Source organism: Acanthochromis polyacanthus, chromosome 1, assembly GCF_021347895.1.
Source record: "Acanthochromis polyacanthus isolate Apoly-LR-REF ecotype Palm Island chromosome 1, KAUST_Apoly_ChrSc, whole genome shotgun sequence".
Classification (NCBI taxonomy): domain Eukaryota; kingdom Metazoa; phylum Chordata; class Actinopteri; family Pomacentridae; genus Acanthochromis; species Acanthochromis polyacanthus.
In genome coordinates, this window is record NC_067113.1 from 13,448,682 (window position 1) to 13,465,928 (window position 17,247).

Here is a 17,247-nt window from a genome sequence, read left to right on the forward strand (position 1 = left end):
TGATAAACAACGTCATCGAGAGGGATACACGAGTGTAATCACATATTGAAACTTTACTAGTTCGTCCTAACACATTCATGTTATTTTGGTATTAGGACAAGTTAGACTCAATACAGAATTCTAACATAATTCCTTTATTATTTACTAAATGTACTAAATGTAGAAGAGTGGAAAACAGCAAAACAGGCGAGATGCTGCAGCACTCCGGGCACTCCTCTCATGTACTGCGCGCGTGCACAAATAAAGGGGGAAATCAGAGGGAGGGAGGGTGGGACCAACAGTGTTTTGGGAGACGCTGCGATTCAAACTCCGGACACGAGCTTTAAGCAGATACATTCAACACAACAGATGACTTTAGACTATCTGAATTATGCCCCATTGTCTTATTGTTTTCAGTGGGCTCATAAAATTCTTTGAACGTGTAAAAGAGTAATCTGGGCTTTTAGGTTACTCCTTATTAGAAGCCTCAAAGGGCAAAAACTATACTCGTGTGATGATCGAAGTTGGTTTGTCTGTTAGCAACATTACTCAAAAATGGACAAACAGATTTGGATTAAGTTTTCAGGGAAGGTCAGAAATTACACAAGGACCAACTGATTTAGGCAGTGAGTCGGTTTATAGTCTGGATCCACACATTTGGTAAAGATTTCATACACTGGAAATGATACAAAGACTGAGCAGCCTTGAGTTTGCTCGTTTTTCTTTTCCATTTTTCCTGGATAGTTATCTCACCACTGACTATGACACGACTTTCATTTTCTTCAACAAACAGGCTGCTATGTTGTTTTTTTACATAGATATGACACATTTCTAAATGACAGACTAAAATTACCACCTTGCAGTGATTTGCCTCCACGAACTACTCAAGTTGCAGTTTGTATGCATGTCTCCCTCTCTTCTTATAATGCTGATGGCCAGAAAAATGTTTTTACAGAACATTACAATGTCAAATTAAAGTTGACCTTTGACCTCTTGGAAACACAATATCATCGCTTCATCCTTTTACATTGGTGTGAAAGTTTCTGATAAATAGTGCAATTTTTTTGCATCATGGCCAAAAATGTGCTTAGTGACAGCACAGTGATCTTTGACAACCAAAAACGAATCAGTTCATCATTAAATTTAAGGGAATATTTGTGGAAAATCTGAGGGTAAATCATGTTGAGAACAGGATGGACAGATGGATGGAACACAAAAATATCGCTGGAGAAAAGGCTTAAAAATAGAAACAACCACGTTAGATAAATATTACTGACTGAATACAAGCTCGGTCCTCAGGCTGGATCACCCACCACGACCTCTGTTGCTATTTTCACTGCAGTACACTACAAAAGGGTACAAGACCCTTTGAAAGTCAGAGTATTCTTACATGACTAACAAACAAGTAAAATGTCAGCATTTTGCTCCTTTGCGTAAAATTAATTCCTTTGTTTGTGTGGGACTTTATCTACAATTAGACACCTATATAGGGCTTTTTGCAGCAGCATTGACTAAAGAAACCGTCCAAATGTAGTGAGCTGTGCTCAGAGTGTTATATAAAATCTAACTGGATGGAAATCAAAGTTGTGTTTTCCAAGAATTTATTGGCACCACAAAGGAGTGGAATTTAGATTGAGCTGCAACATCCATCCATTCTCTATACACCGCTTTATCCTCACTAGGGTCACGGGGGTGCTGGAGCCTATCCCAGCTGACTCGGGCGAAGGCAGGGGACACCCTGGACAGGTCACCAGTCTGTCACAGGGCTACATATACAGGCAAACAATCACACTCACATTCACACCAGGCAATTTAGAGTAATCAGTTAACCTCAGCATATTTTTGGACTGTGGGAGAAAGCCGGAGCGCCCAGAGAAAACCCACATATGCACAAGGAGAACTCCATACAGAAAGATCCCGGGAAAGCCAGGACGCAAACCAGGGATCTTCTTGCTGCAAAGAGAACGTGCTAACCACTACATCACTGTGCAGCCTCGAGTTGCAACAATTAATAAGTTGTAAACTATTAAATAAATCAGCTCTTCTGACAGTTTCAAATAATCTTTTTAATGAAACAAGTCAAAATTATCTTATTATAGCTCCTTATAATACATTTTTTTATGGCCTCTTTATCCTTTTATGACAGTAGATTGTTTTTTTTTACGTTGTGTAAAAAACACAACATTTAGGGATGTTGTTTTGGTTTCTACAAAACACTGCAGGACATTTTTCTCCATTTTATGACATCTGAACAAACATGAGAAAATGAACCGAAGATTCATTAATGTTAAAACTACTCGATATTTGCATCTGTAATTTAAACAAACAGAAACAGAGCTAACAATAGCGTGCTGGTTATAGACATGCATGTATTAAATAATGTATTCACCATGCATATACAAACACATAAACACATGCAGCGTTTCCCTCTCCGTCTCCTCCATTCATTCCTGTTTACTTTGTCCTATTTATAGCTGCTCAAATGCCTTCTGCTGGGCTCATCAAAGCAGCTCCTTCCTGTTGTCATAGTAATGGGCTGGCGCGTCCATTAGCTTCTCCGTCTGCCAGCTGCCCTGATCACATCCACCAGAGGAGGGAGCACAGCTGTAGGTCACATCCACGGATTATTTACGCCAGTCATCTCACAATTATTCACTCATGTATGAACAGAGCAGATCATTGCTCACGGTGTAAACGGCCAATAATACAGGTGAGCAGATGAGAGGACACCTGATCGTTTACGTTGACATCCGAATTTTTGATTGTGTGGTTGTCGTGTCACACTCAGCAGCATTTACAACACCATCATGTCCACAGCATGTATGACCTTCAGTACGAAACAAAGCTTGCGCTCCTGGGAGCTGCCCTGTTCAAGCTGCCTGCTGCTGCAGGTTATTTATCTGGTTATTTAGAGGAGCAGGTCGACTTCTACATGTGTTTCCTACCAGCCGAATGGGAGATGTTTCATAACCACAATTCGTTGACTTATATCACCATGTTTACATTTAATTTATTCACTGAGAGAGAGGAAGGAGGCGAAGCAACAAGCATCTCATAATATATTGAATATCAAATTAGGACCGCAACACACTGAGCTGTTTTACTAATTTGTGGAAAATCTATGATGAGATTTGTTTGCACAGTTCACACCACAAATCTTCAAGTTGTCTGGTTTGTATCTCTGTATTGGAGTTTTAACGAGCCTTTTGAGGGGGCCGCTGCAATCAAGATCTTTTGTAGCTCATAATGAGACGTCATCACTTCTCAGCAGCTAGTTTAGTTCCCTTTACCCAGCTGCCTCTTTCTGCTCAGTTTTAGCGTAGGTTTTTGGTTGGACTAAGGCTGGCAGCACTGCAGAACAGTTCAATGTCTTTCTGAGATGTATGTTTTTTGGTCATTATCCAGTTGGAAGAAACAAGATCTGTAACAGAAACACAGCTCTCTGATATGGAGTACAAAGTAACGCTCTAAAAGGGTTTTACAATCTTCAGATTTCATGACCCAGTAACATTTTGGAGCATTCTCCGTGTTTTACAGTGGTACCTTCCTTTGAAAGTTTTTCATTCTGAGAGCATAAAGTCACACATACACTAGCGTTGGACCTCAACAAAAACATAACGGAACAGTTACTGTCAAGAAAGCTAGAGTTAAAATGACTTCTAATAGAACAAGCTAAACTGAGTTCGTGGAATTAGATTTTCCTCCACAATCAGATGTTTTTTAACTGTGAAGAAAAATCAAGTTATCAGTCCAATTTGATTAAGTTACCTGAACAAAAATATAGTTGTAAATCAGCTAACAGACATTTCCATTTAAGATATAATAATGATAAGTTGACAAACATCATTATGTCAACCAATTAAATGAATGTTTGCAACTTAAAAGGTTCATCAAAGTCAGTAAATTAGAAATTTTATGTTGCAACCATACAATTTAAGAAGTAGTGAGGATAGATCCCATGAATTACTTTTTTTTTTTTTTTTAATGCAGAGTTTATCTGAGATGACCTGGTTGAGTGGTGAGGACACATACCACACTAGCTCAAATATACTGAGCATCCCTGTTTCAATACCTGGCTGGAGATCATTTCTCTACTCTCCTTCCCTAAATTTCAAGTCTCCCTCTACAGTCGCTATGAAATAGAGTTACAAAAATGTCAAACTGTTCTGATCTTGTTTAACCAGTCTAAAGGACATTGTCCCAAAAGTGCTGAGGTTTGTCAATGTGCATTTTTATCAAACTCCGATCTGGCTTTCTCATGTTTCTCTTTAAAAAAAAGAAAAAGAAAAAAAGGGGGCAACGTCTTCAGCTTCTTCCACGTAGACCGCTCAATTCAGAAAGTGGATGTCTAACCATGATCATGTGGCCACTGTTGTCTTAGAAGTCACACTCTATCTGTTTTAAGGTTTTTCGTGTTTGTTTTTTCACTAATTGAACTTTTCTTCTGTTGTGGTTAGATTGCCTCATGAAACCACTTCTGGGGAGGATGACTATGGCCCAATGGATGTCAAAGTGAATTTTTTTTTTTTTCCAAACCTTGTTAACATGTCCATATGGTGATTTTCAATATATTGGAAGACATGGGAGAAGTAAGCCGTTAACACCACAGCTAATTATGTACATCTTTAAGCTGTAGGTACTGATGACAGTCTCAAAAGAGCACAAGCCTGTTCTCTTGCAGAGTTGGCCTTTCTGTGTCCTTATTCTACTTCTAATTTCTGTAGAAGAACTTGCAATTGTGTATCAAAGTAGTTTTACAGTATTTTATAATAAAGTCACGGGTAAGCTGATGTGTTCGAGCTGCAGAAGTAGTGTAAAAGGTGGGTTGAGATCTGCACATACGTCTGTACAGAAGCAACAGAGTTACTTCACTGCGCTTGGACACTATTTTCTCCCCTTTGCTCCTTGCCCATTCTCAGTGTGGTTTACACACTGATAGAAAACAGTTCATTGAGCACTCGCCTTTACTTAAACAGATCAAATCAAATCAAATCAACTTTATTTATATGGCACTTTTCATACAATAGAGTAACACAAAGTGCCTCACAGAGGATAAAAACAAAAACAACACAATACAAAACACTGTGAAAAACCCGAAACCTTACAGCCCCCAACAAATATACACACAGATACATAATCACATATACATTCACACACATACGTAGACATACGAACAGAGATACATACCCACACACAAAAACATACGAACATACACACACCAACATACACCATCTGTCAGTAAGGAGATATAGCGGAGACATGGCTGGGCACCGAAATCCGAAGTGAGGAAGAAGCTACCTTTGGGGGCCACACACACCGAGTGGAGTCATGGACCATGACTGCAGGGGAACCGACACAAGGACCACCCCAGCCCAGGCAGACAGGAGGCTCCACACGAAGGTGTAAAGCTCTCAAGGCACCCGGGCCAGGGCCATCCACGGGCCAGCACCCCCATCAGTGGACCAGAATTAACTCCAGGTGTGGTAGGCCCCCAGGAGGAAACACTGGAGAAACGAGGGACTAAAATAGTAAAACAAATAAATAAATAAAAAATAAAAAATAGTAAAAAATAAATACATCAATAAATAAATAAAAGGTATGAAAGCTAAGACTGAGATAAGAGAAAAGAATGTATAAGTAAAAATGTATACATAAAATAATAATAAAAATTGTAAGAATAAAAGTCAGCTTAAGAAATTATAAAGAATTAAAATGAGTCAGTTAAAACAGGCTGAATGACTGATCATAAGGACACCAGCTTCACCAATTCCATCGATCCACACTGCTTAATGTTCTTTAAGGTCACAGGACGGCTGGATTTTGACTTTGGGCAAAGGCAGGGCACACCCTCGACAGGCCACCAGTCTATCGCAGGGCTATATATACGGACAAGCAATCACATTCACACCTACAGACCAATTAAACTCAGCATGCTTTTGGACTATGGGAGGAAGCTGGAGTACCCGGAGAAAAGCCACACATTCAGAGGAAGAACATACAAACTCCATGCAGAAAGATCCTGTGAAGGTCGGGAAGCGAACCAGGAATCTTCTAGCTGCAAGGCAAAAGTGCTAACCACTAATCCACTGTGCTTCACAAATTGAGTTCCATAGATTGATTAAAACATCACGAGACTCCACTTTTTCAAATCAATAATTTCCTGACCTATTCTCTGGTAAAACAAATGCATACACGTACACATGGAAAAAGAGATTTTCACAAAGAACAGAGTATAGCTTCAGAGTGGAGGAGGGGTACTAACACCTGAAGCTACATTTGCATATCATAAATCATGCATGCAGCTCTCATCATTGCATAACTCTTCACTGAAATGCAGCTGGTTATTCTGCAAAAGAAAGGGGATATTTTGTGAGGTTGCAGCCATTTGTGATGTGTAGAAGAGTGCTGATAACAGAACAAATTAGTACCTGAGAATGAGCAAAACATGCATTGTGAACGTACCGTGACCCACACGGCATCAACAGCCTTTATTACCACCATCACAAAGCTCGCCCATTCTCACCTCGGCATGCTCACATATGGAGCCGCTGTCATTCAGACTTCATATCTGCATTTGTATTTTAAAATGAAATCTTTTTCTTCTGATCGACAAATGGCTCAAGGTGCTTTTGAACAGACAACAACCAAGTCACACAGTCGATTATGCAAGTGTTAGCATGAAGTCCATTATCTGCTTGTGCACTTTGTGAACAACCTAATGTCTTATGCAACTGTCTGAGAGGGGAGAAGGCGAACATTATCCACAAGTTGTTAAAGTGAACTCTGTACACTGACGCACACAGAGCAGCGAGGAGCGGTTTCCATGGTAATGGCTTCCTACATGCAACACAAACTGACTGGACTTCTAAAATTAATGTGCAGAGGAAAGAGACAGTCCAGCTGTAAAAAAAAAAAAAGTTTTTTTTCTTTTTAAATTTGTTTGTTTATTAAAAATTCATCAACAAAAATAAGAAGTTTCAAATGCACAAATATTCAGGTAAAACAACCTTTTATCCATTAACTTTTCTCTGCATCTTAATGGACTCTGTGGATGTTTCTGAACAGTGAACTGTGACACCACCATGTGGGGAGACCAAGTAACTGAATGCTGAGAACCGCAACTGTACAGACACTCATTTTTACTTGCAGTGATTTATTTGAATTCCCTAAAACATTTCATTTTATTGCTGCTACATAGCTTTGCTATTTCATTTATATTCGAAATAATTCCTTTGAACGAATTAAGACTTTTGATTTCAAAATAAAGACAATAATATTGTGCATTTCTTTAATTTTTTTTACCCACAATTTCATCCATTCATCTTTCTACTTTCCCGCCACACACATCTGCACAAACAGAGTAGTTTAGACGTGTAGTTTGTGTTTGAGGCTGCTCAGCTCCTCCAAGTTGATGCTGCCGCCACCACAGACAATCACCACCAGGGGGCCTGAGAGAGTTGGCAGACGACCTAAAGAGAGAAGATGTCGCAGTTAATTGAAATAAAAGATACTTGTGCTCCAAACAAGAAAGATGCACACTCACTGAAGGACCTAGGATCCCTGACCTCGCTCTACACACACCAGTGAGCAGTGATTCCTAACACATCTCTGGGGGTCATCAGGTGGAAACCTCCCTTCAACGGTGTTTCGCCTACTTAATCCCACAACACCTCCAGGAGGCCAGGTGGCGAACTCTGGCGTCCCAGAGTCACCCCTTCTAGTGCCAGCTCACACTGCTCCTACACAATCCAAACAGCACTGCCACGTTCATTAGCATCTTCCGTCTGTCCATTTTATCCCTGAGAGGATCATTTTCATTATTGTTCAGAAACTTAAACCTGTATGTCTGCACACTGAGACATGTGGGCGGACATTCTGTTTGAACACTGGGGTTTGGCACATTAAGTTCTGGGCATCCTTCCTCAAGGAGATTTTGCCTCTCAAACAGTACATTTTCCAGCATTCTTGAGATATTTTTTATGCGCCAATCTTTATGTAATTCAAATATTGACGGAGATGTATCACCTGTGTCCCTCCTAAAATCTGCTTAGATAAGGTCATGTTTTAAACACTATTATAGACAAACAGAAGAGATTTAATCTGTGAGGAACTAATAGGGAAGTAGTCTGACATGGATTTTACACTGCATGTTCTTCAGTGTGCACAGAACTGAAACAATGCGAGGAATATCCTCACAAGTGACGATAACTCCACAGTGCTTACCTTCATCCTGCAACCTGCCTATCAGCCCGCTGTAGACGGCTGCTAGTGCTGCTCCACACGCCATCTCCACCAACACTCGCTCCTCATCTATAAGACAACCAGAACACAAAGATTCACTCACGACCTCACATATAAAATGTAAGTACTTTTACTCTATCTAAGGGTTTTTATGTTATACAACTTGACCTTCTGATCCTCACTGGAGAGTACTGCTACAAGTATGATGATGTGGTGTGTTTCTGATTAAGCTTCCCAACAATATATAAAGCACATCAAAACTGCTCAAACTTCAACACTAAATCACTGTCAGGGTCTACTTTTCTACATCATGAGTACTTTTTTTTTGTGATTATACTTTTTATTTGCACTGTCAAAAGAGCATGTACAAGCAAGATATGGCCTAACAGTGCACATAAGAGCAAACAAAAACAAAAACAAAAAAGGGCAGATCAAATAAAACAAAGCAAATGATCAAACATAGCAGAGACATCTCAATAGACTTTAACTGGTTAGAATGTCCTTAATTCTCGAGCAAAGTCCCTTCCATGCATTAACCGTGGATAAACTGGCGTTATTCAGTCGAGCTGTGGTCTTCTCTAATGATGCAATGTCCAGCAAGGATCTGATCCAATAACATTTTACATTAATATCAGGTTTAAACCACAGCTGGAGGACTGTCTTTTTGGCATCTGTGAAGCCAGCTAATGCCAGACGTTTTTCACGATGAGAAAGCTCAATTGAGGAATCATCATTCAATAAACAGAAACAGGGGTCTAATACAAGAGTAGTATCAAGAAACTTGGATAACATCTCAACAACACGTTTCCAAAAAGTACTTATAGTTGGGCATTCCCAAAACATATGAAGAAAGGCACCTGTGGCATTCTGGCAAAGTATGCATTGTGGACTTTGAGAGACATTCATTTTAAAACGTATATATGGTGTTGTGTATGCTTTATGGATCATCTTATCATGAATTAATTGGTGCGCCAAACACTTAGATGTTGATGGTAGATTGTTCCATATCTCCTTCCAGTCAGGTTCCACACCCAATGATTTTAGTTCTCTATCCCATATTGACATAACAGAGAGAGGCTTCATGGAGTTCCTCATCAGAAGGTTGTACAGTTTTGTTACCAGGCCTCGTGAGAGGCTACCAAGAGAGATATGAGTAGATAGGGGATGTGAACATACTGGGTGCCAGGGCACTCCATAAGCTTTCATTGCGGATCTGAGCTGGAGATAAAGGAAAAAGGAAGAACCTGGGAGATCATACTGGTGCTGGAGGTCTTGGAACGTGCGCAAGGAGCCATTATCGCAAATGTCATTAACTGTGTGGATGCCTTTGGATAACCATGTAGGAGACGTAAAGGGATGCTTGCCCGATGTTAAACAAGGGTTGTTCCGTAAAGGAGAGGACAAAGTTAGTTTGAATGAACCACCCAGTATCTTTTCAGCAGTACGCCAGGCTCTCAAGGTAGAGGACAGAATAATACCATATCTTAGTGTACTTCTCCGTCCTATCTGCATGAAAGGTATATCTATAAGTTGGTTGGGATAGGTCAACCTAGCTTCTATTGGTCGCCATGGAATCCGGGATTCCGGATCCATCCAGACATGCATTGATCGGATCTGGAAGGCAAGGAAGTAAAGTTTTAAATTAGGGACGGCTAGTCCACCCTCTACTTTAGGCCGCTGTAGTGTCGAGAAACTAGTCCTCGCCTGTTTGCCCGCCCAAATAAATTTAGAAAACTGTGAGTGTGCATTTTTAAAAAATTTTTTAGGTGGTTGCATAGGCAGCATAAAAAATAGGAAATTAAAATCATGAGTACTTTTTATACTTTAAGAACACTGTGCTGACAATAATTTCATATTTCACTCAGGCAAGGTTTTGATCACAGGACTTTTACTGTGTGTTTTTGGGCACGGCTTTAAGTCAAAATCCAGCATTTTGGAAACATCAAACATAACTACTTCAAAGACGCTGTCAATTATGATGTCCTGAGCGGTGTTAAAGGCTGCAGACCAGCTGAAGGTGAGTGTCAGATGAGTGCTGATGTCAAGGAGAAACATCTAGTCATCAGTTTAGTAGTTCAATCAAAAAGAACAAGTGTTTGCATGGTTTAAAGGTAAGTTTGAGCATTGCTGTAACCACTAAAGGATGAAGCATTCGGATCGTTTATTTAAGAAGAAGTTCCAGTGCAACATTATGAAAATAGTTTAGAAGTGAAAGTCTTCCATTGAAAAGCTTATTTAAGAAAAAGTACAGAAGTATCATCAGCAAATTGTATTTAAAATAAATGTGTCATATTGCATGTGTTGCACAGGAGAGTGTTTCCTTAGTTCCTCAATAATCATCTTATAGAAGTCCTTTATTGATAACTTGACGATGGTGGTGGGGTGGAAATGAGGAAGGGCTGGGCTTGTTTGCAACATTTTATGGCATTTTATATTTTTGTAGCACTTTATGTTACTTTGTTTTGTATGAGAAGTGCTATATCAAAAAAGTCTGATTAAATAAAAGTAGTCATTCTATAGTAACAGTATTTTATTGTGAAGCCATAAAGAGATCCTCAAAGGGCCACCAAATAAATCAGAAAAAATGTGAGATGATTAATGTGAGAGGAAAGAAGAAAAACAAGTTCAGTCACACAAATCTGTAAATAATTTTGGAAAGATTTTTTTTTTGTCTTTAGATAAAAATTTCAAAAATATGAAAGTTTAGAGTAAAACATGTCCCTTGTCAAATGTTAACTATGTTACATAGCTATAGTTTAAATCACTTATATCACTTCTGAAAACCCACTTTTACAGACTCGCTTTGATGCGACTTTTACTCTTGGTTGTATTTAGTTTTAGTGTTCTTTTTTTGTATTATGTCCTGTTTATTTTATATGTTCTCTTTTGTTTTGTTTTTTACTTTTAGCTGCCTGGTTCTTTGGTGTGATGTCATCTGTAATTCTTTGTCTTTTTTTTTTTTATTTCTAATTTTATTCGTTAATCTCATTCTTTAATTTTTTAACTGCCTAGTGCTAGCCAATTATTCATTTAATTTATCATAATTTTTATTATTTATATTAACTGACAGCTTGACCCCAGGGGTATATAACTTGTCATATATTTTTTTTTACATATAAGTTGGATTTTTCAGTCCCTTTAGGTAGCTGTCACTCACATAGTTGCCATCACATACACCTAAGATTATTTGATTCCAATCGGGTTTGTGGTGTATATATAAAAAACATCACGTAGGGTGCATGCCGACCCCAGTCAGACCCCAGCTGGACTGTGCATCTTTTATTCATGTATGTTTGTGTTACTCTTGTGATTCAGTTGCATTGTGTTTCATTTCAGTTCAGGAGTTCTTAAACTAATGTTGTAAGCAGTACACTACAGTAAACATCAGTAGTAATTTCATTGTTTCTTTCATATTTGTATCTATAGACAACACACACTTTAGGAAAATATACATTGAGAGGCTATGGACAGGTACAGATGAAATAATACTGGGTTCTAGCTGGACCCCAAGTAAACGGATGAAGTTGGTTTTGTACTGATGAGGGTGAAGGGTGCTACATATATAAAGTTATTATTATTATAAATTTATTGCCTGGAAAATCCAGACTGTATTTATGTATTAATATAAATATAAATAAAGGCAGTCTGGCATTGTGATGATAGGAGACGATTTCAAAAAGGAGGGGCTAACGAATGCAGCTTGAACGAGAAAGAACCAATCAGCGTAACACGGATGTGACGCACAAACAAATCGACCTTGAAGTCCATGTAGTCCAAACAACAATGGCATCCAGCCGAGAAAGCGTCGCAGTGAATGATTACTGCCGTTTTTGTCACAAAAATCTGCGAATACATGGGGTACTCTCAAGTACAACACTTATTTTTGAAAAGGCTACGCAACAAAAGACTCCTTCCGAACAATTAGCGGTGTTAGGAATAACTTTGTTAATGTTTGTGTTTGGTTACGGGAGGTGCGCAGGTGTTTTATGGGTAATCCAGGCGCTGAAGATGACGCAGCATTAACTCCCGCCTCCCGTGCTATGATTGGTCGTACCAAACTTTCCCGGGAGGGAAACGCGATTCAATTCGCCCAATGCCAAACTGACTCTCCTGTATCTCCTAACATGGAGATAGGAGATTACATGGAGATTCAGTTTGAATTTTCCAAGCTAATAAATTTAATTTATAAATAATCTGAACCACTGGCTGAGAACCTGTTCTGAAACTTTGGAGCTGTGCGTTCCACATCCACAAAGTAAAGTGAGGGTTGAATATGGGTAACAGCAGCCTGAATGGTTTATGGTTTTAACTTCATGCACACTGGAGGACAAAGACACTGTACGCTGTTTTAGCACACATGAAATAAAGACATTGTAGTCGGTAGGAAGTGATCATGCTAAAACCTAAAAGCACGATTCTACAGGTAGTCTCACATTCAGTAAATTCTTTGCTTTTATACTCCCCATCATCATTATCGCTGAATAAATTAGAAGAGCACACACGGTCTGCTGAGGTTTAGAGACAGTTCTTTGGCAACAATCACACTAACCCAGGAATGTCTGGACAGCCTGCAGTGCCTGCTGGTCAGTCACCAGCTCAGAGATGATGTTCAGCTCGCTGCTCTGGCTGTACTCAAAGGCCTGCTTGCAAGCCGTCTTTGCTCCCAGACATTTAGCCTCACTGTCAGAGAAGAGGCAGACGGAGGAAGAAGTGAGGACGCATTCAAAAACTTTACTGTGGAAAACATTCCAGCTCTGATATCTAACCTAGTGATGTCATCCAAAGTGACCAGCTTGCCCGCCTTCAACGCAGCGTTGAAGCAGTCCGCCCCCACCGTCTCCATGGCAACGACGGGTACATCCATCCAGCCTACATTCTTCAGGCCCTGGATGATTCCACACAGGAGGCCTCCTCCACCCACAGCCACCAGCACTGCTCCAGGCTTCACGCCGGGGCCGAGAGAGGCTGCGACCTCTGTGATCACGCTGGAATGGCCTTGCCTGCACCAGAGTGGAGACACAGGAACAGCGAGAGAGCCCGTCATTGAATACAGAGGACGGTTACTTTTATAATTTATCAGAAATGTACTCAAAATTGGCCATTTTATTGGGGGTGTATCTACCAAAGCAGGGGGTGATCGAATGGAGGAACATAGGTGAGCCCTTCAGTTTCTGCCAGTCTAAGAGCCTCTGCATTGGCGTCATCCCAAACCTGAGAAGAAAAAGTGTTTCTGCTGCTCTTGTTTTCATTTCAAATAATTACACTGAAACAACCATAACCTAAAGACACCTCATATGCATAATGTATGCTTCACCTTGCCTGCTATCTTGACAGTAGCTCCCTCATCCTGGAGTCTCTGGACCACCAGCTGAGGAGAAGAGGATGGAATTACGATAGTGGATGGGACACCCATTTTTCGTGCTGCGTAGGCTGCAGCCACGCCTGCATTACCACCTACAGAGAGACCACATTACCTATTAAAACACATATTGTTGCTGTATTGAGAACAGAACATTTCATGTAATAGTAAAAGTTTTACCTGAAGCGCAGACTACTCCTTTGGACTGTCTGGCAAGCTGCAGAGACATATCAAACAGTCATTGTCTGATATAATGGTGGGGAAAAGGGTTTATGAGCACCAAGAGACGGCTCAGATTTCCCACCTGCTGGCAGAGGTGTCCGATGCCGCGGATCTTGAAGGAGCCTGAGGGCTGTGAATTCTCCATCTTGAGATAGACGGGAATTCCCAGCCGCTTGGACATCCTCATACACTCCAGCAGTGGTGTGTTCACATGGAAGTGCTCCGCCATGGTGCAACTAATTTTACTTGATGCCAAAAAAGTGAATCAAAGAAGTGAAAAGCTGAGTGTGATGACGAATTACTGACAAAGACCCTGAGATGCAGCAAACACCATGGAAAAGGCTGATGAGTGGGTCTTAAGTTAGGGAGCCAGCAGAAAGTTGAAAGGAGATGGAGTTTATTTTTGCCACGCTTTTACTGTAAATGCTGTTACTGATGACATGTTTCCTGTCAGATTGAGGGCCAGTGCTGCAGAAGAAGCACAGGCATGTAAAGATGGAAATCTTCAAGAAAACTTGAGCAAGAAAAAGTTGAGAAATACAGAGTTCAACAGAAGCGTGTACCTTCACATGCAAAATTGCATCATTTCCAAGTTAACAAGTTGAGTGTTTCCTTTCTTGAGCACTCAAAAATAAATGTTTTAGAAAGATTACATTGAAAATACAATATCCAAAGTAGAAACTTCTTGGTCTAATTGTATGAGCATGACTACAAAATGACATAAAAACAACAGAATCTTCTCAGTCTTGGACCTGTGAGCTGTGTCCATCTGCATGTCTACATAATGTCTCCATAAACTGCCTGAAGAGCTGAAAAATCAGACAGGGCACAACTTGACAAAAGGGTTAGGGCAGTGAAAACTTATATAGATATTTGTGGTATCCAAGAAAAAAAAAAGAAAGACTGCTTGCTCTTTGACTCTAAAATGCAAAATTTTACTTTGCAGAAGAACTTGAAAAGACTACCACTAGTCCTTGCACTGTTGTTCATCGAGTTTTCCATCAAAATGATATTTATTTTTCCATTTTTTTTATATGTTTTGCAATGTTTTATAAGATTCATTCATGCAGTTGGAATCTTCAGTGAATTTACTCTCAGCAGATCCTATATTTTATTGTTTTATTGTCTCAATCCTCAACGATATGTTTAAACAGTGCTGTTAACAATAGCTTATATTCCTCTCAGACTGTTGTGGTCATAGTTCTTCCCAGACTATAACATTTTAAGTTCTACTGACGTAGAACTAAGGACTTCACTTTACTTTGTGGTTACAGTACAAACATACTACAGGGAATGCAAAATGACCGACAGTAAAGTACATGTTTAATGAATGCAAAAGGAGTTGGCGAGGTGACATTCATACATATAAGATGACCTTTAAGTCTGCAGAAGCTTTGCAGATGATGAATGTTCCAGCATGAAAACGATACTGCTAAAATCACACAAGTTCTCAGTAAAAAAAAAGTAAAGTAAAAACTATGATCTGACCAAGTATGTTAGCTGACTTCAATCCAATAATGGAGTGTCTAGCTGGGTTGGAAAAGACAAATGCTCAGCTTTAATTAAAAAACTTACGTCATCACACCTGTACATTTTCTCAGGATTAAATATTAAACATGTTGAACTCTTTCTGTGTAAGAGTTCAAGGTGACCTGAAAGTGTATGTACAAGTGTCAGACTGATAATGAAACAACACTACGCATGTTTCCATGCAAGATATGGTGTGAGGTGGCCCAAACCTCCAGCAGTATATTGCTCTTCCCTGTGGTGATCTCAGACCTCCATCTGCTCATGAGCCAATTTGCCTATATAGCAGACAGTTGAAGTTCATTCACTGAAACTCCGATGTCAAAGTTTCAGTGAATGCAACTACGTTGTCCAAATGCATAAAACTGAAACAACTACAGTATCCATAGCAGCGGCCAGCCGTCTGTCCATAAAAATCTCTGAAAGTGCAAAAGACAGCGATTGTGTCTTTAGTTGATGGAGATTTACACACCGACATCAAAACGTTAACAGGAGCTAAAGTATAGCTTAGACCTTTCAGAATCAATTGCTCTCTATACTGGGACAGCATGATAGAAGTCATGAAATTTAACTAAACTTATTTACACTTATCAACTGAAATTTTAGCTATGACTCTTGGTTTCCTGGTGTCACTCTGACTGACAGTGGATACATATATACAGACCTATGAAAAGATTCTGCAGGCGTCTCAGATTTGAAGTTTAAATAATCCTAAACGTGTCATCTTAGAAATATGCTTAGTGCTATTAGCAACAAAACACTGTTACCCGTGACGCAGCTTAACACACATACAATGAACAGAAAACAACGTTAATGATATTAATACAAACCTGAGCCCTTTGTTGCACTGTGATACAGCTCATTTAAGGTAAGAAATATCCACTTACATTTGAGAAAACTGTCTTCCTGAACGGACCTCTAACCACACAATGAGAAGGTGGTTTATTTTATATTAAATATATCACAGTTTCCCTGTTTGCTACATTATGCTACATATGTAGCATCAAAACATTTAACTCCTACCGGCTGCACACATCCTCTTACAGTTGCTACTTCAAAATAAATGACTTTGTTTACGTATAGCTTACTAGATTGTTAGCGTGTCTATTTTTGAGACGCCACTCAATTTACAAGAAATATCTAGGAGAATACTATTAATAATAACAATAACATTTCCATACCCACATACTGAATTATGTGGTTCAGACTTGTTGGTTTTCTACTCTGAGGTTTCATTTTGAAAAAACATTTTTTCGGTATTATCGTTGTGTGAGCTAACGTGTTAGTACAAGTGTGCATTTACAGATTAAGAGTTCCATCTGAATATGAAAACTGTGCCCTGAAAAGAATAAAACGTTGCATAACAAACAAAAACAGTGAAAAAAAAAACACTAACTGAACAGTGTGATAATACTGTGAGTGAAATGAGAAAGACACTTACACGTGAAGCGCCTTCAGACAATGCTGAACCTTGAATGACTTGTACTTGAATGAACTGTAATTGCTATCTAAAGTCCACAGGCAATTATCTTGATGGCTTGAAACTGCATGTTTGTACAACTGCACACACACACACACACACACACACACACACACACACACACACACACAGAGAGAGAGAGTGAGAGAGAGAGAGTTCTATAAAGTCCTTCATTTCATTACTTAGGTATACTACCTTTCAAAAGTTTGGGGTCACTTAGAAATGCCCTTATTTGTGAAGATAGCATTAAATTAATCAGAAGTACAATCTAGACATTGTTAATGTGGTAAATGATTATTCTCGCTGGAAACCACTGATTTTTAATGGAATATCGACACAGGGGTACAGAGGCCCATTTCCAGCAACCATCACTGAACTGATGATTAGAAAACCCTGCGATTATGCTAGCACATGAAGTTTTCATGTGCAAACAGAAGTG

The 17,247-nt window shown here is 39.5% G+C and overlaps 1 protein-coding gene across 3 annotated transcripts; it reads right to left on the reverse strand.

The window, feature by feature from the left end:
- Positions 1 to 7,098: 7,098 nt before the first annotated feature.
- Positions 7,099 to 16,365, reverse strand: sdsl (serine dehydratase-like). 3 transcript variants are annotated; one of them, XM_022211522.2, is made up of 9 exons: positions 16,159 to 16,365; positions 13,884 to 14,046; positions 13,760 to 13,796; positions 13,535 to 13,674; positions 13,343 to 13,431; positions 12,987 to 13,220; positions 12,770 to 12,900; positions 8,203 to 8,289; positions 7,099 to 7,448 (listed from the first exon to the last, which is right to left on the reverse strand). In XM_022211522.2, exons 2-9 carry the CDS (start codon positions 14,028 to 14,030, stop codon positions 7,345 to 7,347), a joined length of 969 nt encoding a protein of 322 aa, XP_022067214.2. In that variant the 5' UTR covers positions 14,031 to 14,046; positions 16,159 to 16,365; the 3' UTR covers positions 7,099 to 7,344. The 3 variants fall into 3 exon arrangements, with proteins under 3 accessions (XP_022067214.2, XP_022067212.2, XP_022067213.2); XM_022211520.2 differs by having other exon boundaries at positions 16,216 to 16,364; XM_022211521.2 differs by lacking the exon at positions 16,159 to 16,365 and having other exon boundaries at positions 13,884 to 16,129.
- Positions 16,366 to 17,247: the final 882 nt, after the last annotated feature.